Source organism: Melospiza georgiana, chromosome 12, assembly GCF_028018845.1.
Source record: "Melospiza georgiana isolate bMelGeo1 chromosome 12, bMelGeo1.pri, whole genome shotgun sequence".
Lineage (NCBI taxonomy): Eukaryota > Metazoa > Chordata > Aves > Passeriformes > Passerellidae > Melospiza > Melospiza georgiana.
Genome location: NC_080441.1, coordinates 10,080,161 through 10,101,463, shown reverse-complemented (window position 1 = coordinate 10,101,463; position 21,303 = coordinate 10,080,161). Strand labels below are relative to the sequence as shown.

Sequence of the window (21,303 nt, the reverse complement as noted above, 5' to 3'; positions counted from 1 at the left end):
TAAATTCTGATCCAGATTTTAGTAAATATGCAGAGAATTGATAGTCTTCCAAAATTAATTAGAAAACAATATTTAGATGAAGTTTTCAAGCTTGTCTAACATCAGCTCTGTAGAACTGAAATTTTTGGAGGCTTTAAATTTCAGTCCTTTTTTGAAGTGTCAGTACTTGGAAGGCCTGAGGCTTTGTCCCTGAATGTTGTTTATCACAAGGTTATCAGCCATTTGATGGCTATCATCATGCCTGAGAATCTCAGGAGAAGGGGATTTTAAAAGTGTTTTTATAAACAAAATGAATAAAAAGTAAGACAGAGTAATAATGAGAAGCTGCATTTGTCAGCTGCTTTCTGAAGTGTGCCATACTTGTTGCTAGGATAATGGAGAAAATTAATACATCCTGTCAGGACCGCCTGACAGGAACATTGAAAAGCTCTGAAGTGACTGTACACAGTGGAATAAAGGAAATCCACTTTGATCTACCATTTTTGATGTTTTATAATTGCACTTATTATCAGGTCCTTTACTCTCTTCTTATTTGACACAAGATCCATTATCAGTGACAGCATGAATGCGAACATGGGCTTGATTTGCAAAACTACTTGGGATGAGGTAATGGAGAAAAAAGCTTTTTGTTCCTAACTGTTGAGAAAAGAAAAAAAAATATTAAATCATTTACATTAGCACTATCAGCTAATATCTTCTGAGAAATGCTCCCCTTCCAGTATAAAACTGTTTATATGCTGTGTTTGAGTAGAGCTTGTTTAATTAGCTCCCTAATGAAATATTGTGTAACAAAATGGAAATTTGTCATTTGCCTTTATTCCTTTTTTTAAGTGACAAACTAGGGCAGGTCGCTGTGCCCAGCCTGGACTAGGCACGATTTTCTTTCTTGTTGCATTTGAATAGAACTCATTTTATTTTTTTTTTAATGCTGTCTATTGAAGATTTTCAAACAAAGCAATAAAGTGCTGTCCTTTCAGCTTTCCATGCTGTCTCTTATCTCTCCTGTGTGAGATGAGAAGTACTGCTTCACAAAGAGGCAGATTACCAGGTATCTTGTCTTTTATTGGGCTATAGAGTAGAATCAGACTGTTTATATAGCATCAGGAGTATGTGCGTATATTCAGAATCCACACTCTTTGTTTTGTAGATTAAAAAAAAAAACGGTAAATTGGTTATTCAAATGGACTGAAGTTATGCACAGAGTTTTCCTTAGTTCCGACTGCAATCAACAAGAAGCCCCATTGGCTATATTTAGGCTATGTTTTGTTTACTTGGCTTGGCAGGTAAAGGAATAAATGACCAGAGCACTGGTGACATGTTGGTCACGGCAGGCACGCTGCCCCAGGCACCAGCCCAGCGCTGTGCTGGAGCCCTTGTGCCTCCTCAGCACAGCTCCCTGAATCCAGAGTGCAGTCCCTGACAGAGAAATCTGCCTCCCTGACTCCTGCCTTGCCTAAGTGTTGCCTGTATCTCTGTAGTAAAGCTTTAAAATGTAAAATCTCATTTCTTTGAACGTGTGCTGAAACCCAGACATTTCAGGAAATGTGTCAATGCCAGTGACATTTCCCCAAAGAAGAGATCTCTGTTTCTAGGGGAAGCTCCTCATCAGAGCAAGAGACTCACACAGGAAAGGCAGTTGTCAAGATACTCAGCTGGAAAGTCAGATAATGGTGAGGAAGGGGGTTGCAAATGATACCCTCATACCTGGTACACAATTAGTCTTCTCCCTTCCTCACTGTCTCTAATCTCTTGTAAGCTACTTCACTGCATATAAATAATCAAAGCTGAGCCTCCCGTGCTCAGATGAAAGCTATAAAGGTTGGCTTTCTAGATTTATGAGGAGTCGTGTTTCCTCTGCTTTCTACCCCTAAGTGTTCCCTGCACTGCCTGGTTGTGCCTGTATGCATTGGAGTCTGCTGAGCCATACTGTCAAGTCTCAGGAAACTTGTCACCCTACATTCACTACTGCCAAGCTTAATAAGACTTAGCACTTCTATAGTGCATTTTTATGTTCAAAGTGTTATAGGAATATTAAATCAAATACTGCTCTCAGCTGAACTGGATCCCCATTCATTGCTCAGTTTTGCTTGACAGTAAGAAGTTGGGACAGGAAATAAAGGGCTTCATTGCACCAGTGGAATCATCAGCAGACTGTGAGAGAGAAGGAATGTGTTACTATGTCCATCAAGAGAGTGCACTTGGCAGTTCCCTTGCATTCACCTGGCTTATGTGAAAGGAAAATAAGAAAGTGTCTCACTTGGTTTATGCTTTTCCATTCCTGCTTTTGGCTGGGGAGCATCATTGCCTTTAATGATAGGAGCTTACCACCTATTTTTGGTACCCATAAGGACCTTGTGCTTGTGCTCTCTGTGTACTTCCAATAGTAACTTCTTGCAGTCCTGCTGGAATCTGTGGCATTTCAGATTCATAATGTTCTTATAAATCAAAAAATGTGTTCTGGAAATTTTCCAGGTGATTTTGCATATTCAGTGATAATGTGGACAACGTCATTTGCTTTAATAGCAGCCATTCAATGATTCTCTTAATAATACATCCTAATAGAGCAGCTTTGTCTTTGACTAGTGCTTGTGGGGAGGCTTTTATGAGGAGACATGGAGGTCTTTGCTGTTGCTATGGGATTGCAAGGGGTTTTCTGTAGAGAAATAGTCATTTTGAAAGCAGGATGACGTGTTTGGTTTTGTATAGTTAAACCACGATAATTTTAGTGCTGCCTATACAGCATGTGAAATGAAGCAAATGCTTCACAATGAAGATGAACGCAAACATAGACAATGCTGTCATCCTCAGGGATCATCTGGAAGGGAATGAATCACTAATCAGTAGATGAATAAACTTCCCAAACCATTTACTTTGTATTAACATTGGAGCTCGATCAATACCATAAATGTCAACTACAGTTTCTGTCATTTAGTTTGGTCTCATGAAGTAAACATTTCTGCATTAGCTATGCTGTCACGTGTGTGCAGCAGTGTTTTTATACAGATGATGTGGCAATATAATCATATTGTGCTATCAAATGGCAGAGATCCTCCCACGAGATGAATTTTAGCTCAGCAGATGTTCTCTCTGCACAGGCTCTTTGGGACCAGCGCCGGTGTTTGCAGCTCGCAGGGCGAGTCTGGGTGCTGGCACATGCACTGCAGAGCTGAGCTGGTGACAGATCCTTCCCTTCCCTCTTTTTCACTGTCTAATCAACAGGACAGAATTAGATCTTTCAAGATCACTGCAGGCTGTAAACTAGCCTGGAAGTGTCTCTGCAGCCATCTGATGTTCCCTCCTATGTTAGGCAAAATTTTCATCTGAATTTGGGCTGTGAACTGCCGTACAGCTGGCTTAGATTATGTCTTTATACTCTGTTCTTCTTTTTTCAGCTGGAACCAATTCACTGACATGTTTACTCAAACATTTGTCAGCCCTGTGTTTTTTTCTGCAGTAGGATATGCTTCATTTTGATAGATATGTGGTGTGTTGCTTTTTCTTCAATATAAGATTGTAAAAGACCAAGTGGAGAAAGAGGAAAGCAATGTTTGAGCAGCCATCTCCTTTTTGATGTGTATGATTTTTTTCTTTCCTAATTTCTACTTAATGTGAAATTCTGAAAAGTTCCATTTCAACTGAATGATGCAACTCATCTCTAATAATTACTTTTAAAAGAACATTCTGAAATTTTATAAGCTGAAACTACCTACAGATCTTCATCCATTTTTTCCATCCTCTTTGGTAAAAGGTAACTGTTGCACGCATTATCCCAGCCGCTTCCTCCACTTCCCTGGTACAATTGCTTTGTTTGCATTCAGCCTGGATATTCCATAGTAAGGGAAGGCAGGTGGATAAAGCACAGTGCAATGAACAGAACTAGTTGTTCTATCCTAGTTTCCTTGGTTATTCTGTTCCTCAGTGCCTGAGTTTGGTAGAGGGTGCTTCGTTACTTGGTTATTGCATCATTCAGCTTCAGGAGCACGAGTGCCATTTGTACTGCTCACAAAATCTGTATGAGGTTATTGCTAAGAGTCATGTGTTTCAAAAAACTGCAAGGATACATCAAAATTAGAATTTAAACATCAGTATGAGGATTAGAAGGAGGCTATTCTGTTCTGTACAGTAAGTCATATGCTAAGTTTCAAATTGCTGTTCAAGTGTCAGTACCCAGCTCACTCTGAGATCTGTAAATGAACTATTTTTTCTTTAGCTTTTAACTTTTGTATTCCTAGTGGTACATGACTTCAAGGCAGATCCATTCATTTCTTTTCAGCCATCAGAAGGGATTGCCTTAAACTTGTTTCACCAATTGGCTGAGTAAATTACACACTCCTTGTAAATTACACGCTCCTCCCTAAATGTCTTCTGACTAGACTAGTGATGACCTGATCACATAGGAAGAAATTCACCAATTTCTGGAATTTGGATGAGGTTCTCTGGCTGGAGCAGGAAGCAGTCAGTGAGTTCAGTTTTGCTCCATGCTATTTTAATAATGTTCTAAAATGAAATCTTTCAAGATTACAAAAATTTAGTTTTGGAAATAAACTGAGGAAATATGAACCTAACTTCTGTTCTTTCCATTCAGTGGAAATTCAGTGGAGACTTTCTGTATATGTAAAATATATACGTGTATGTTACGTATGTACACATATGTACCTGTTTTTCCTATGTAGGGTTTAAATTTATGTACACTGAGATTTGTGTGTATACTGTGTGCTCACTCTTTGTGGATAAATAATTATCTATATAAAATTCTACACATAAAATATTTGCAACCTTCTCCTCTCAATGACAGTTAGTAGCAACAAGTTTCTAGGTTAAATTTGTTGTTAAAACAAACAAAACCCACTCCAGAGTATTGCTTATTATTCGTTTCAAATTTCTGTCCTAACAGTTTCATTTAGTGATACTGTGCTTTTATTGTGAGTGTAAATAGTTGTGTACCTGAGTTCATGATGGTGTTTCTCTGTTATTTGCATTTTCCTTCCCTTTAGGTGATATAATCGGTTTAGTGTAACATCATCAATCTACTCATCTGTTTGTAAAATCCTTTATATTTTCACCATTTTTTCCCTGAAAAACCATGTCAAGAATAGAGCAAGGTATTCTTGTTTTAGTAAATTTAGTAAAAGAATGTAGCAGCATAGAAAATAAATTAAAAAATAATTTTTTATTTTTTAATAAAAATAAACTCTACTTGCCTTTTTAATTTATTTTCTATGCTGCTACATTCTTTTACTAAACCTGTACATAGAAAAGACATTTTCATTGAGCTGTTTGCAGGCCATTTTCTGAGGACTTGGAGTTAATTTAGATCTCAGCAATCAATTTGAGGTACCTTGCCTTTGCCTGTGTGAGTTTTCAGCTGCTGATGTATGGTCCATTCACATTCCTCTGCTGGATGTTCTTATTTTACGAATTGAAGTACGTTTGTGCCAACCTGTATTTTCCTGGTTCAGTGCTTCATTCCTTTCTAAATTACAAATACAATAACCCTGTTCCTGGAATAGAACTGTACAGTTCAGAGAGAACTACAGTGCTCTCTGCCACAGCTGATATTTTGAGGTGGCAAATTTTCTGTTTCTAAACATATTAAAAGTAGATAGGCCCTCTCAAAGTTGGGCTGTTTTCTTCTGTGGTTGCATCTAGCAAACCAAGGCAGAATAACATAATTGAAATCAATGGAGTTAATCCCATATCATGCTGTTGCAGCTGGAAAAAGAGATGGGCCCTAAATTTACCCCTAAATCTTTCAAATAAAGCCTTCTGCTCAGGTGTTTGGTCACAACAGATTTTAAGCCATCATCCTGGCAATAAAAGGAGAATGAATGATTCCTAGAGGCATACAGCTTTTTGTACATAAAAATGAAGCAGCCTTAAAACCCTATTGACTTTCCAGTAGGTTAATATTTTCTACTAGGTGACTATAGTCTATAAAAGTCAAGCCTGAAACAGATTACCTGAGTTCTTTGAAGTTCCTATAAATTGCTGAAATTTGCCTGAACACCAACTGTGTAACACAATAAAGTCTGATGTTTGACCTTAGAGGTGTAAAATTAATCGGAATCCATAAATATATGGCCTCAGTTTAAAGAGGAACCATATCCCAAATTTTCTGGTGAAAATGTGCCTTGTTGTGATTAAGACAGTGAAAGCCTTCGGTCAGTAATTTTTCTCCCTGCACTTTGCAAGTATAAAAATGTGTAAAATACCAAGTTCTTTCCAAAATTCAAATGCTGAGCTGCCTGCAGGAAGTTTCCAGCCATGTTGGGTGGCCATCAGGTGTGAAATTCTCTGAGCACTGTGAGGAGTGCAGCTGCCTGTGCAGTGCTGGCCCTGCTTTGTGAGTCTTTGTTCTGGCTTTATTTTCATGGATATTTCACACTTTCAAAGAGTTTTCTTCTAAAAGCCATTTTTTCTCTGTATGAAATTCTGAAATATGTGGGAGTTTGGCATAGGATTCAGAGCTGAACAAAGACTAATAATCTGTTTTCTGTCAAGAACCTGAATTACTGAGAAGTTAGTGGGCTTGTTTTTCTTTGGTTGTAAGTACTGTAAGTTTCAGTTGAGGTATAATTATTTTTATATCTTATAATTATTATTATAAAAGCAGCTTCACCTAGTCTGAAAGTAAACAAAAATAGCTAATAATGACTTCTGAATAATGTGGAGTTAGGTTTCAAAATGGTGTGCAAGTATTTACTGCATCAACCTCTCAGATTCTGAATCTGTTAAAGGTAAATTTCTTCTGTAGAAAAGGGTGAGAGAAGTTTTTGCCTTAGTATCAACTCTTGCACTGTCTGACCTCACAATATTAATCATTTTTTATTTGGAATGAGTGTTTTGATAAATCTTGGAGTCTTTATTAAGGACGTCTTCCCATTTGATGTTTTCTTTTGTTGAGGTTTCAATTATTTAATTACAGGTCTTGATATGAAGCTAATCATGCATGCATCCGTATGAAGCTGGCATCCTGAAAGCATAAAATCATTAAACAGTCATTACTATAAACTGACGTCGGTCTGTAATTTTTGCAGTTAACGGGGGAGTTGATGCTTGGTGAACAATCCAATTAAAACTGGCAACAAAAGACTTAAAATGTCAGCCAAATTGCTTTTTAATAGTCAACGCAGCCGTCACAAAACATAAACATTAAAGTCCCCATAGTAGCATAAAGCTTCATGGTGAAACAATTCTAGAAAATGAATAATAATTACGGTATCCTGAGAATTCTCTTAATAGATCTGCGCTCATTAAAATACTTTGTTGGGTAGATTCATATGAAAAAGTATTTTTCCCTTGATACTTCTTTATGCATTTGTTTTGAAGGTTTTATTCAGTATTTTATAGATGCAATTTCTAGTAATATTCAAAAATGTGTGTCTTATTTACAATGAGTTTAAATAACTTAATGGATAAGCTTTGAGCGAAACACAAAGAAATGTCTTGTGAGGTGAACTGAGGATACGATCACAAAGAACTTTTATAGCCTATTGATGCTGTAAAATAATGTAATCTTTGTTCATTTTGAGTTGCACTAGATTCTTTTGCAAGTTGAGCCAGATTAGCAGGAGAAGCTTGTTGAACCTTCCGGGCTGGAGTTACCCAGCTGAATCTGCTTCTGCAGCAGATTCTGGCCTTGTTGGTGCTTGATAGATGCTCTGCTCAGAACTGCAGATGGTTAAGAGAGTGCAGGGCTCCTAACAATAAACATGACAGAGCGCTTTAAATTGTTGAATAGTTCTGTGGAATCAGGGCATAATCCCCAGTTTAGTGGAGGGGTTGAAGCATGTTGGGATTTCAGAAAATGCACGTTTGCTTCTAAGTGCCCAAATGTGCTTTAGAGAGGCTGCTTTGAAGGCTGTGGCCTTGTCTCATGTTCATTTTCATGCATTACATTACCTGCTTCTGTGTTGTTACTTTGTCTTTCCCTACAGAAGTTTGGCTTTTCTTTGAAAAATAAAGGATTTGCTGTTTACCATCAGTTACACATGTTCCATTGTCTCTCCTCCCAGCCAGCTCAGGACTATAGGAGAAGTGTCAGCATTCCTAAATAAAGTGTTAGCAAACATCAATGCAGGTATAGATCTTTTTGTAGAAGTATTTGTTTCATTTGTGTATTGAGAGGGACAAAAACTTGTAAACTTCCTCCAGGGATAAAAGGCAGGAGTAGTCAATCAGCTTATTCTTCACTGAGGTATATGCTTCAACTAATATAATGTAATTTAAACACCATGTGAAATCATTTGGTGGGCAACAAATAGCCTTCTATTATGCTATCTGACAGTTACATGCAGCTTCCTTAAATGGTCCCTTGTAATTCTAAGGGTTACTGAGAAAAAATTGATGCTAACTGTCCTACAGCTAAGGTTACCATTCTTCTTCCTTTTCAAAAACATTGTTTCCCTTTTTAAAAACAATATTTTGCTCTTTAAATAGACAATTAAAGTTAATTCGAAATTAATGTCCGTTTAAGCATTTGTTTCTCTTCTAAAGCAAAACTTCAAAAGGACAATATATGTTTTAAAACTGTAATTTGTTTAAAGAAACTTTTCTCTAAGAAATTTTTTAAGTAAAGTTTGTAAAGTAGACTATAAGTGAAGTTGAAGGAAACAGTCTCTGATTTCCTGTGAGCTCTCTACCTTGGTCAGCAGGGAACTAATAAGGCTGCTGAGAAAAATCTGTCCTACCTTAATTTGTTTTATTTGCCTAAATTGGTTTATAGGTCAGACTGCTCTAATGAAAGGATAGGAAGGGGCACATGTACTTGGATTTTATTTTTTTAAATGCTGTCAATATTTCTTGACCAGTACTAAGCACATGTGTTTGCTGCTTGTCAACTTATTAACTGTGGCTAAAACTAAATTCCACTAAAATGAAGTGGAAATCTCTTCTTGACTGGGAAAGGGTGGATGATCGTATTCCTGATTCCCATAACAAATTTGAATGTAGGTGCAGCCATTCAGAAGAGACAGATAAAAGCGTTACTAGTAGGTTTTACCAAAAGCCCTTCATTTTCCTGGTTGATAGCCTGGTTCTGTATAAAGATTTCTCTCTGATATCCAAAATAACAAGCAGGAAATGGTAGGAACAACTCTGCTATGCTATACAGTCTACAGAGAAAGAGGAATCTGTTTTAAACTGAATCTCAGGGAATATACCAGAATTCATCTCTGCAGAGCCAGCATAGGGGATACAGATTTATAACCAGATGCCACCCAGTGAATGCTGGTTAAACTTCTTAGGGGAAGGGATGTTTGTCCTGAGCCAACTTTGAGCAAGCTGTCTTCTGCTTCCCTGCTCCTGTAGAGCACAGCCATTTAGACAGCCCCAGCACTGCCCTGCTGCCCACTACCAAATTTTGACAAATTTGAAGCTGATGTGCTTATAGAGCCACATTCCATGTATGTTTACATATTATGAAGGCATTTAACAGCTTTTACTCACCCTCCACAGGTTATTATATAACCACAGAAAAGTGGTTTTTTTATACTCCCTATATGTTAAGATGCTCATATCAAGCAATTTAATTTCAAGATGAAATCCATAATAAAACATATAGAATGCAGTTTTATTGAATAAAAGGGGCATTAATTTTTCTCTTTAAGTTATAAACATATTCTTCAGAATATTATGAACATAGGCACTAGTCTATATTTCTGTTGATGTTCCCTAATTAGTATCTTTCTAAAAAGGTTTGTCTTAGAAATGAAGTAAATAGATGTGGGTAGAGTCAAGTTCCAAATGATCCAGAAGAGCCTCAAGCTTCTATATCTGTACTTGATATTGATTGTAAAAATAGATGCAGGATTTCCAATTAAGCTCTGCAAAATCATGTTCTGGAGATATTCTGGATGTCTGGTTTTGACAGGATAATCTGCAGTGCAGATAGGTATCCTGAGAAAAGCATTTATGTAGCCAGGTGGGAGAAACTGGAGTATGGTTCATCCTTGAAATGAGGAAGTTCAGGTGCTTGCGCCTTGAAGTAAACATAGAGTAAGTTTGCAGTGCTGCCAACAAAGCACCAGCTCTGTCTCAGTGCAGATAGCTACAAGACCCTTGAGATCTTGCCCCCAGTAATTTCAGAGCTCATCAGGGCTGAAGTTTGGGTCCTGATGTAACTGCCAGGCTTAACCATGACTTGGAGCTTATCATATTTCTGTAGAGCCACAAAATAGTCTATGTTTGCAAAAATATGAATCAACAAACGCATGTCTCTGATGGCTGGGCTTTAAGGTGAAGAGGATTCTGTACTTCACTGGTGTCACTGTCCCCCTCCCAGAGGAGGCAGGAACTCAAAGGGAAGAGTCTTCCCCTCAGCCCTGACAGGGCAGCAAGCTCAGATGCTGCAGAGCTTTATGTTATTTGGGTCTGTAACAGGGAATGTCCTCTAGCAGTCTTTTTTCCCTGAAAATGTTGCAAAATAACAGGAACACAACTGAAGCAGGTAAGAGGCAGGCAGGGTGGTGACAAAGTGGTTTAATATGTCTGTATTCATGATATTTCCACTGACCTATTGGGCTGAATACACAGGGTATTTCAATATGATTTATAGTTGCTAATTCCATTACCCGTAGATCCCTTTCAGAAAGCCCTCACAGCTAATGAATTTAATAACACAAGGGCCAAAACTTGAATATTTTTCACCACCAAAACCATCAATAACTGCAGAGACATTAATTTTTACAGCCATGACTGCTTGCAACCTATTTTACCAATCATAAACTGCTCTTTAATCAAAATCTGTTCACCTCAAAGGTCATCAGAAATTTTCTGCCAGGCTACTTGTAAGTGCCTGTCTTTTGCAAACCTAGATGATAGGCTTACTCTGTAAGCTATAATCTCTCCCATTTTGTTCAGAGTTTTAGAATAGTGATTGTACTATCCCCTGTGAGTTCCCACTGATAGAAGTTACAACTCGTGATATTGACTGAACCCACCACTTTTAAATAATGGCAGGAATTACACATTCCCCTGAAAATACCACCTTGAAGCTGGCTGGGAGCTGTCAATCTTCACTCTGTCCTTTGAATGCTGTGTGATGTTAATTGTACCAGCAGCTGCTTGATCTGCTAAACAAACCACTGGAAGCCTGAGCTGGTTGTTCAGGCTGTTCCCTCAAACTCCATCAGAGCTGGAGTGCTGCTTTTCTTCCCCCTTCACATTTTGTCCTTGACCTCTCTGACTCAGCCTCCAAGGGGCCTGTCTTGTCTTGGCACAGACTGTGGTGATTTAAGAGAGTCCTGTCTCAGCTGGATGAGTATTAAAATCTGGCAGATGTACCACCTGCAATGAAGGAGAGGGAAGGGAGTGAGTAGTAGTTTCATTGCAAATTTTTCAAATTAATTGACATAAATGTGAGCATTTCACATAAATGGAATGTTTTTCGCATAAATATTATACATAGAGCACATTAGTATTTAGCAGCTATGTGAAGTACCATAGAACAAAGCTGTAATTCAGGCAGCTCAGTAGAATAAAAGCACCTCAGGAACTGTTGCTCTTCATTCCCCTCTGGCAATGTTAATTTTATATGAACACACACTGGCATGTTTGTATTGTCAGGTGCTTCTGTATGATAACATTTAAACCTTGCATCTTACCCACAGTACACAGCATTATAACCTGAAACTCGTTTCAGGTTACAAACTACAACACAAGGAGGGACATTTTAGAGTGCAATGTTTATGACCAAAATTATTCTACTTGAGCAATCAGGCTCCCAAGTTAAAGCACTGAGTGATGGAGTTAATTAAGGAGGAGTAGTGCTGTTGTAGCTCTAATGCTGTACATATATAAGTGCCTCCAAAGTGAGGCAAAGTTTGTCAGGAAAGGTAATGTCTTTCAATGCACCAGCTGATACAGCTGCAGAGAAAAAAGAGAAGAGCCCAGAAGCCCTTCTTTTGGCTTGAGTATATTAACAGCTCTATCATCAGAAAAAGCAGAACCATCCCCCCCCACACCTTCAAAAACAACTATATCAGTCTTATTTCAAGAATTGTGCAAAGTAAAACTGACAAGTTAAGTATACAGTACAAAGACAACAGATGCCAGAATTTTTTGAGTCCTGAAGGACAGAATATTATTAAATGCATCCCATCCAGAAAGCTGGAAAAGGTGGCCATGTGATAGTTCCCTAGAGAGAAATCACTGCCTTTCCTTCTCTAATGAGTTCTAACCTCCATTCTTTTGCCTGATAAAATTCTCCCACATCTCTCTGCAGCTGAGTCAAGAAATAGTTGTCTGCAGAGATCCTCTCAAGGTATTTAGATTTTATTTTTGAAAACTGAGATCTCTAGTATTTTTTCACTTTTGTCATGCCAGTAATGGAAGTTTTACCAGAAATGGAGCTCAGCAGTGTTACAATCCTGATGTGCAATGATAATGGAAAATTACTGGCAATTGCAGAAGTCTTGATGATGAAAATTCCTTATGCTCACTGTTGCTAAGGGTTTTAAGGCATTAATAGCTGATATCATATGCAGGTAATAAAGTCCACTTATGTTATTTGACTTGTGAAGATTTTCTAGTAGACAGCAGTTGTTTCTTAGAAATGAAATGAGAGTGTAGATTAAAATATGGGAAAATCCCAGGCTCATGTTCATCTACCTAAATAAATATGGACTCCATTAGGAACTTTAGGCAAGTTTAGTGCTGAACTATAAGAGACTTTATTAATCAGAATTAAAGAAGAATAAAACATGCACTTGTGAAAATAAGAGTGTTTTAAAGAAAGAGATGCTGGTGGTGGTCCCATCATTCCTTTTTCCTCTGGTGTTCAAAACTGGGTAATTACATTTTTGTAAAATTTCCTAGAATGAGGTCCAGTATGAGTGTTTATAAAATATTGTCACTTAGGTCTTACAGGACAAGTTTAGCTTTTAATGTAAAAACATGAAGAAAAGGAAGTGCTGCCATCATAAGCAGTCCTTACTGCTCCTGTGCAGAACACCAGAGACCTTACAGAGCTTTCCAGACCATAAAGGGGTTATAAGAGCATCACAGGGACTTTTTACAAGGGTATGCAGTGTTAGGAGCAATGGATTTAAACTGACAGAGAGCAGATTTAGATCAGATATTGGGAAGAAATTCTTCCCTGTGAGGGTGGGCAGGCCCTGGCACAGGTGCCCAGAGCAGCTGTGGCTGCTCCTGGATCCCTGGAAGTGTCCAAGGCCAGGCTGGACAGGGCTTGGAGCAGCCTGGGACAGTGGGAGGTGTCCCTGTCCACAGCAGGGGGCTTGAAACTAGATGATCTTTAAGGTCCTTTCCAGCCCAAACTATTCTATATTTCTAAGCATGCTTAAAAAATAATCACAGAGTGGTTTGTAATTGAGCAGTAGTATACCCACAGTTTTAAATAAACTGAGTTTAGCTCCCTGAACATATGTTGCTGTTTTGTTCATTAAATAATGGATTGCCAGCTAATTCACACTCTACTGAGACACATCCAATAAGTTAAAAAATATATATATAAACATATGAAAAAATAATAAATTCAGGAACTGAAAAAAATTAAAATATTTTAAGAGCACTACAGGTTAGATGCAAACCTTTTATGGTTCATTACATTTTAGTATACTCTCTCTGATATACTTCACCTAATAACAGTACAGGCTATCGTAGCCTTGTCAGTAAATGATAAAACAGTTCAATTACCCTGTCTTTTAAATGGATCCAAAAAGTATAGTGAGGTATATTTTAGAACTGTTAGGAAAATAGTTTTGCCAAGGCTTGGCTAATTTTCAAAACTAACTTTAAATTATGTGCTAACTAGTTGATTAAGCTGTTTATTTCATTTTTGCCAGTCTGTAAAGCAATTTAGCTACATGTTTGTGATTACAAAGGCATTTTAGCCTGACTCTTAAGGAAAATGAGTTTATGTTAGAAGAAATATTCAGGGGATCAAAATAACTCCTTCCTTCAAATCTCAAAGGAAAGAGAGAAAGTAGCACTCGTTCAAGCTAGCAGAAATTCAAGGCAAGATTTTCTTGTTTCCAGCTGCCATCTCCTCTGCAGTTTCTTCTGGTGTGAGTGCATCAAGTTTGCAAAGTGCCTCAAAGCAGAGGAGCTAATCAAATTAGCACTTCCTGTGTTATTCTTGTAATTGAACAATGAAAGCAAAGCCTCTAAAAATAAATACATATTTTAAAAATCAAGAGGTAGAAAGAAGTTTGAGTTTGTGAAGTAGATGGGGAAAGTGCAAATTGGAGTAAAAGAAATCACCAGAATGTTGTCTGGATCTTTTCAGGAAACTTTGCAGTTTTAGGTATGTTCTGCTGAAAGGAGAGGACTATTTTAAAAAAAATTACTTCTCAGGGGAAAGAATTTATAAATTTTTTAAACAGTCTCTTTTGTCTGTAAAAAAATGAGCTAAATGCAGATGAGAAAGCCAATGATGAAGATCAAGAGAAGAATTTCTGGCTTGGTTACTCCTCAGGTGGAAATCTGATTTGAAGCAAATTATTCCAGTGTAAAGTTTGACATGAAATAATTTTATATAGCTTAATTTTTAGATTAATGGAAATTCCTATCTCATCAATGGAGACAATGAAAACAAGTCTGTCTTTGCATATTATACATAAATGTTTTGATGTACAAGAATTAAAAACTATGCACATTATTAGCAGCCATTATAATAAAAGCAGCAGTTGTTACAGGTAGTATTAGGTAAGCCAATTCCTATATCAGTCTCTTACATTTTGGAAGTTTGTTTGCTTTAGACATATTATCTTGCATAATATCCCCTTTTAGGTATTTAAATGATTTTGCAGTAAGTTATTTTACATAGTCTGCTGTTTATTTAGAGTCCTGAAGCATCCTAAGTGTGCATATTGAGATTTAATGCTGCTTTATATCCCAAGCAATATTTTTTGTGTTGTAAAAATAATGAGCTATAGACTTAGTTTCAAGCAAAATAAAACCAACTCTGCCAAATAAGAAAGTCTGTAAAAACTAATTGGAAACTAGGGCTGGTTCTCAGCCTAATGAGTTTGCAGTGCTTCACTGAAATGAGGGTTTGATGAAGACTTTTTAAATCACCAAAATAATCAGGCTGCAGTGTGAGGTTTTCTGTGATGCCAGTAGCTAGATGAAAGGGTGACAAGTGTGATAATTAAAAAGGAATCCCCCCAGGAAATCTGATGTGTTGATGTATTGTGATAAATTGCACTGGGAGATTTAAGGTACCCTCTGAGCCAGAGAGACTTTATGGTTCAAAGGCAGAGCCAATCTATTGCATGGAACAAGCTAAACTTTGTCAGACAATTGTGTGCTGTTGATGGGATAGGGACAGGACAGTTAAAAGTGAAAGAAGAGAACTAAAAGTTGTGTTGCCATATAGATTATACAGGTTTTTTTTCCCAAATACCTAGAGAAGCAGTCACCTTGGCTGCTTGGCATTCACAGCACAGCTCTTGATGTACCTTGTAGAGTCTAACTGTGTGTCCTGGCAAAAATCAGCATTTTTCTAACAGGACAGTGGCTCAGACATTGAAATGGTTTGTCATGCAAATTATAGGTTGTTTAATAATCCTGCCAATTTTCTGTAGAGTGGATTTACAGTTGATACCTTAAGTAAGGAAGTGTAATTGATCAAATGCATAGGGATGCTGGACATCAAATATGTGCAAAATCTGGGTAGCTTTCAATTCTAGAATAGCAGGATACAGGATTTACCTAGATTAATTATTATATGAAAGTGCCTTAGCAGATTATTTTGGAGCCCTGGACTGTTGACTCTGGTGATTTAATTTACTGAGGTCTCCAATTTTCTAATATGCTTAGAACTGCTTTTCTGGTGTATGCAAACAAATATTACAGCATAAACCTTAGTGCAACTGTAAGAATGCTGCCTTGATAAAAGATCAATGAAATTAAAAGGATTAAGCCTGGGCCAAATCTGTGACAGCTTTGCTTACCACAGCATTGAAAAGCTTATGTGGAGTACTAAACAACCTTGTTTCTCCAGCTGGGGTAAATTGGGACTATCACGCAGAAAAAGGTGCTTTTTTTTCCACAAGCCATTCCAGGAAAGGAGGGAATACACTTTCATCTTTTGCCTTGAAGACACATCATGTCATAATATAAAGAATGTTTTAAATGGATGACAACACCTCCTTGCAGGGAGTTTTTGCAGGTTCATCAGAGCTTTGCTCCAGCTGGATTTCTGCAAATTTAACTGGACATCTGCTAAGGTAAAAGGGAGAGTGAGGGTGAGTACAGAAATAGGATAAAGCCTTGTTAGACACTGAGGTGAAGTAGCTGGAGGAGTTCCAGGTTAAAAAGTTCACAGATTACTCAATCTGGCAGCAATTTTTACCCCTATCTTCTTTATAAAGTGTTTGCTATTGTCTATAGCTGTGTATCTGGCTGTAGTGAGATTCTTTGGAGACTTTGAAGAAGTAGAGAAAACAAGGTTTTGTTGTTCCTTGAAAGTACCATTTTGTGTCTTTGTGGTCCTTAGCAGGAGGGCTGAAGCTCAGTGGCTCAGGCTGAGCCACGGGCAGCATTTGTTAGCACAGGGCAGGAGCCTGTGCAGGTACAGGATCCTTTGGGGTACTGGGGCCAGCCTGAGGGCCCCACAGGGCAGTGGCAGCACAGGGACAGGGCCTTGGGTACCCACCACAGGCTCAGTCTCCTTCTCAGCCTGGTCCAGTGGCTGTGAGCTCCCTGCCAGCTCATCTGCCATAAAACCTTTTCTCTGGGTGTCTAGATGATTAGTGCTTCAGAGACCTTTTCTCATCTCCATTTAACAAATGCAGTAACAGACTCCAGAAATGTGTTAGCATTATTTTAGGGAAGATGTTTGTTAGGAGGTAGGACTTATTCAGTCATTTTCTCTCTCAAATTGAAGAACAAGACTGATTTTTATACTGTTTATTTCTTTCATAGATGTTTTAAATGAGAATTATACCTTATGAAATCAGTTGGTATCTCTGGTGCTATTCACTGTTACTTTTTATGTTCTTTACCTTCATCCCCAAAAAATCCTGACAAATTAAGTAAATGTTATGCTGCCTTTTTTTTTTTTTTCTTTTTTGGTTGGTTTTTGGGTTTTGTTTGTTTGGCTGTTGTTGAATTACACTGCTGTAGGGTGTGTCTATATCTGATTGATTGTGTTTCAATAGACTGTTTTATTTTAAATTATTTCAAATATTGCAGCAACATTTACAGGAAACAGGGTAAAGAAAGTGATAAAGTACAATGATTTATTCCCAATAATAATGTACCACAGGATCGCAGAGTGGTTTGGGTTGGAAGGCACCAGTTTCAACCCTGTGTTGTGGGCAGGGATGCCTTCTGCTAGACCAGGTTGCTCCAAGCCCTGTCCAGCCTGGCCTGGAACTCTTACAGGTGTGTGTCAGCCAAAACTTCTCTGGGCAACCTGTTCCAGTGCCTCACCACCCTTACAACAAAGATTTATTTCCTAGTACCTCATGTAAATCTGCCCTCCTTCAGTTTAAGACTTCAGTCCCCCCATTCCTTTTTTTAATTCAGATGAACCATCCCTAACCCCAGGCTGATTCACCTGCCTAGGGTTGGGCCTAGGGTTAAGGTTTTTAAAGCAGAAAGCCCCAAGCTCCAGGCACACTGCAGGCAAAAGGCAAAACAACATCTAAAGACAGTCTTTATCTTTCCAAAATAATAATAACCCTCTGTGTGTTTGGTTGTCTTTTCCTTGCTGTTTCAGACATGCCTGGTAGCCCTCACAACCAGTTCACCTTCAGGCCGCTGCCGCCGCCGCCTCCGCCGCCTCACGCGTGCACGTGCGCCAGGAAGCCGCCCCCGTCGGCCGACTCGCTGCAGAGGAGATCCATGACCACGCGCAGCCAGCCCAGCCCCGCTGCCCCCACGCCCCCCACCAGCACGCAGGACTCGGTGCACCTTCATAACAGCTGGGTCTTGAACAGCAACATCCCGCTGGAAACCAGGTATGGACCGCGGCTGCGCGCAGAGGGGAAATGGAGCGCGGTGGGGAGGAGGCCTGATGTGGACACAAGCTGGTGGTGTCCTTCTGGACGTGCCCATGTGTTTTACTCTGAGCCCATCTCAAGTAGCCACATGAGGCCATTTTTGCTTGATTCATTTAGGTCAAAAATACTCAAAAAAGCACATTATGCAAAGTTTTGTAGTATGGCGATTCCTTTAACTTGTGTAGGTTACGCTGGCATTTTATGGTTGTGTGCAGTCAGGATTTGTGCTTGTGGGTTTGTCTTGCCCTCCCACATTCTCCCAGGACCATTTTGTAACCAGCAAATAGAAGTTTGGTTTAATCAGTGTGCTTTGGCACTTCTGGAGTCACACTGAGTCAGGAATGGTTGGGGTTTGAAGGGACCTTTGGAGATCATCTAGTCAGGCTGTAGCTTTTCTGTGGATAAGAAAAGACCAGAAACAATACTAAAATTATCTTTTCCTCAATATATATTTAATACTTTATTGCATATATAGCCAAATATCATTTTACAATCGTTTGGCAATGGAGAAACGATACCGAGATGGACATTGGGTGTGGTTGGAAAGGGAGGGTTCAAATTCAGGATCATTCACAATTTACACTAATAATCTACTCTGAAAAACAATTGAGAGCAAACACATTATGTATTCAGGCAACTTACTTTTCAGTGCCCAAACTCTGCACAATCTCCTCTTTTTGGCTATAATAAGCTTTTTTTTTTCACCTGTTCCTGATAAGTATTGGCTAATTTGATTGCTTTCAACTGCAGCTGTGTTTGCTGACTTGCTTTTTAAAACAAGATCTGAATTTTCAGTCTTCCTCTTCATTGTCAACAGAGCACCAGGAGGTTTTAACTATGGTTTCCTTTGGGTTTTGCCATTCTAAAGTACATAAAGGGCAAGAGTTTGTGAAAGTTGTGTCTGATGAAACAGATAAATTTCTGACATTCCTCTAATTGGATCCAGAAAATATTAAGTATTATGCACAGAAATGTTTGGGGGATTTTTAACATATGTCTGATTTTTACATATGTCTGAAACCCAGTTAGCACAATTAATCACTGAAACCTAGATTTTGTTCTTTTATAACAAGGTTGGTTTTATTTTATTACAAAAATTAATCTTAATGTATGTCTTTAAACACTTGACTGCTGCTCATCAGAAGTGTCAAGTTTTAGTTCTGCTATTAAGTTGGGATTGAAGAACACACCAGTTCATTCTGAAATAAAACTTTCCTTATTTGTCTTAAGGACAAATCTCAAAAAGAATCAAGGAGGATGGAAACTTTTCTGCAAAAGTGAACATAAACAACACTTTAGTTCAGCTGATCTGTCTGGAACTAGAAGCTTCTGCTTACACAGTCTTTATAAAGATAAATTTCTCTGTTCCTGGTGTAACAAGCTTATCTGTCTATCTGTCTATACTTTATTCTGCAAGAAAGGTAATCTCTGGGTGTTCTGTCCCATTAACTTTTGGTTCTCTTGAATTAAAAGTCAAGTAGATCTTTTTAAGGCTCTGCATCCCCATTCATGGTATTTCCATCAGACTTCATTGGGGACAATATTTTGCAATTTATTTTCTTTCGAGTTCGATTTAAATTTTCTGGTTTCTTATTATTTTTTGTGAATTTGAAGCTTCTCTTAAAGGACAAATACAGAGATATGTAGCTACATCTATAATTGTATAAAGGCCTGTGCAGTGAAGTAAGAATTCAGACTGGAAAACATCCTTTGGGCTACATGTTAGTCATTCAGAGAGCCTGGGAATTTTCCATGTTCTGACCCTTCAGTGGTTGTTTCAGCTGATTTCATGCCCCCACTGGTCACTCCAGAAGCCTCTCACGAAGCTGGCTGAAAGGCTGGGTAATCCATAAGGAAAACCTGTGAGTGTGTTTGCCAGAATCTATCTGCAGCTTGTGTGCAGACAAGTGCTATAGCAGGGGAACACTGTAATAAGAAACATTTGTGATCACCACTTCCCAGAAGTCTACAGTGCACAGCCTTAGAGAAAATGAAGGGCTTGCAGCTTGTTTATCCTTCCTTTACCAGGGAATGATTCTGCTGAAATTGAACTGGTGCTTTGGCCTAATATCTGGATTCCCTTGCTTTCCTTCTCCATTAATGTTTAGCTGCCCATTAAAAATAATCCTACAAAATAAAGAGAAACATTTCAATGATATGTTTTGTGCCAGATCTTTAATAATACCAAATCTAGCCAATATCTACATACCTAATATAGCTAAGGAGATTTTTTTTGTTGTTGTTAAATTTGGAACATTTGCAATCAAAAAGAAAACTTAGACAGTAATGTATTCCCTGCTGTAACAAGTAGACAAAAATCAGAATACACATGTTCAGCTTTTCTTCCGACTGTATCCTCTGTTAATCCATAAGTAGAACTTGTGTTTAATGTTATCTTTACTGCCATGGAATATTAGAGAATTTTCAGACAGAAAAAGATTTCCTAGATCTAATCATGTGACTGTAAAACCTATTCACTCTGGACAAACAGAAATGAAGCAAGTTAATGAGTCTGCTCATAGTGTGTTGTATTATTGTGTTCTATTTATGTAAAAGAAAATTCTCTAGTTTTGAAAATGCTTGCAATACTCAGATTAGACATGTACTCTTACATAATTAGAGTTTGAAACCTAGATTAGATGGCAAAGGGCTGCAGTAAAGACATATACTGTGGTACATGTGTTTAATGTGCAGTAAAACCTAGTTACATTTTTATAGAAAAGGGCAAATCAGAAATTTTGTTTTGTGCTTCATCTAGAGGTGTTACACGCACTAATCTGCAAAGCACTTTTGTCAAGACCTAACTTGGTAATGCAACTCTTTACTGATGACAGTGATTTGGAAAGATAAAATTACTTGTTCAAGTTCACACTAAAACCTAAAATTAAAGTCTCTCTGTGTGTTGTTGCCAAGGCCAGTTCCCTAACTCTGACAGTTACTCTGATTATAAGCAACCCAAATAAAAATAAGAATTAAGAACAGCTTTAGAACTCCAGAGGACATGTTATGGAGCATCTGCTGCTGAGGGAATTGGAGAAGAGCTGTACCTGTAGGAGGTGTAGCAGCTCAAACTGGTGACTGTGCTGCAGCCTTCAGCGTTGTAATGTGCCCAGAGATGCAAATGCAATCTCCATCTATGCATGCGCACACGGTTTGGGAAAAATAAACAAAGCCATTATTAAAATTACTTATGAACATGCAGTGATTTCATTGTCACACAAAGAAATAATTTTTATGTATTGCCAGAAAATGACTACAAGGATCTCTCACACCACATAAAACCACAGGAAACATTGATTCTCTTTTTTTAGGATAATGTTACTGGGCTCTC

The 21,303-nt window shown here is 38.2% G+C and overlaps 1 protein-coding gene across 7 annotated transcripts in view; it reads left to right on the top strand.

Moving 5' to 3' along the window:
- TENM1 (teneurin transmembrane protein 1) overlaps positions 1–21,303 on the top strand; it is a 769,900-nt gene that overhangs the window by 597,020 nt on the left and 151,577 nt on the right. For all 7 annotated transcript variants that reach the window (XM_058032978.1, XM_058032976.1, XM_058032977.1 and 4 more), the window contains one exon: positions 17,690–17,930. In XM_058032978.1, coding sequence (XP_057888961.1) covers positions 17,690–17,930 — 241 coding nt within the window. The remainder of the gene's footprint in view (positions 1–17,689; positions 17,931–21,303) is intronic.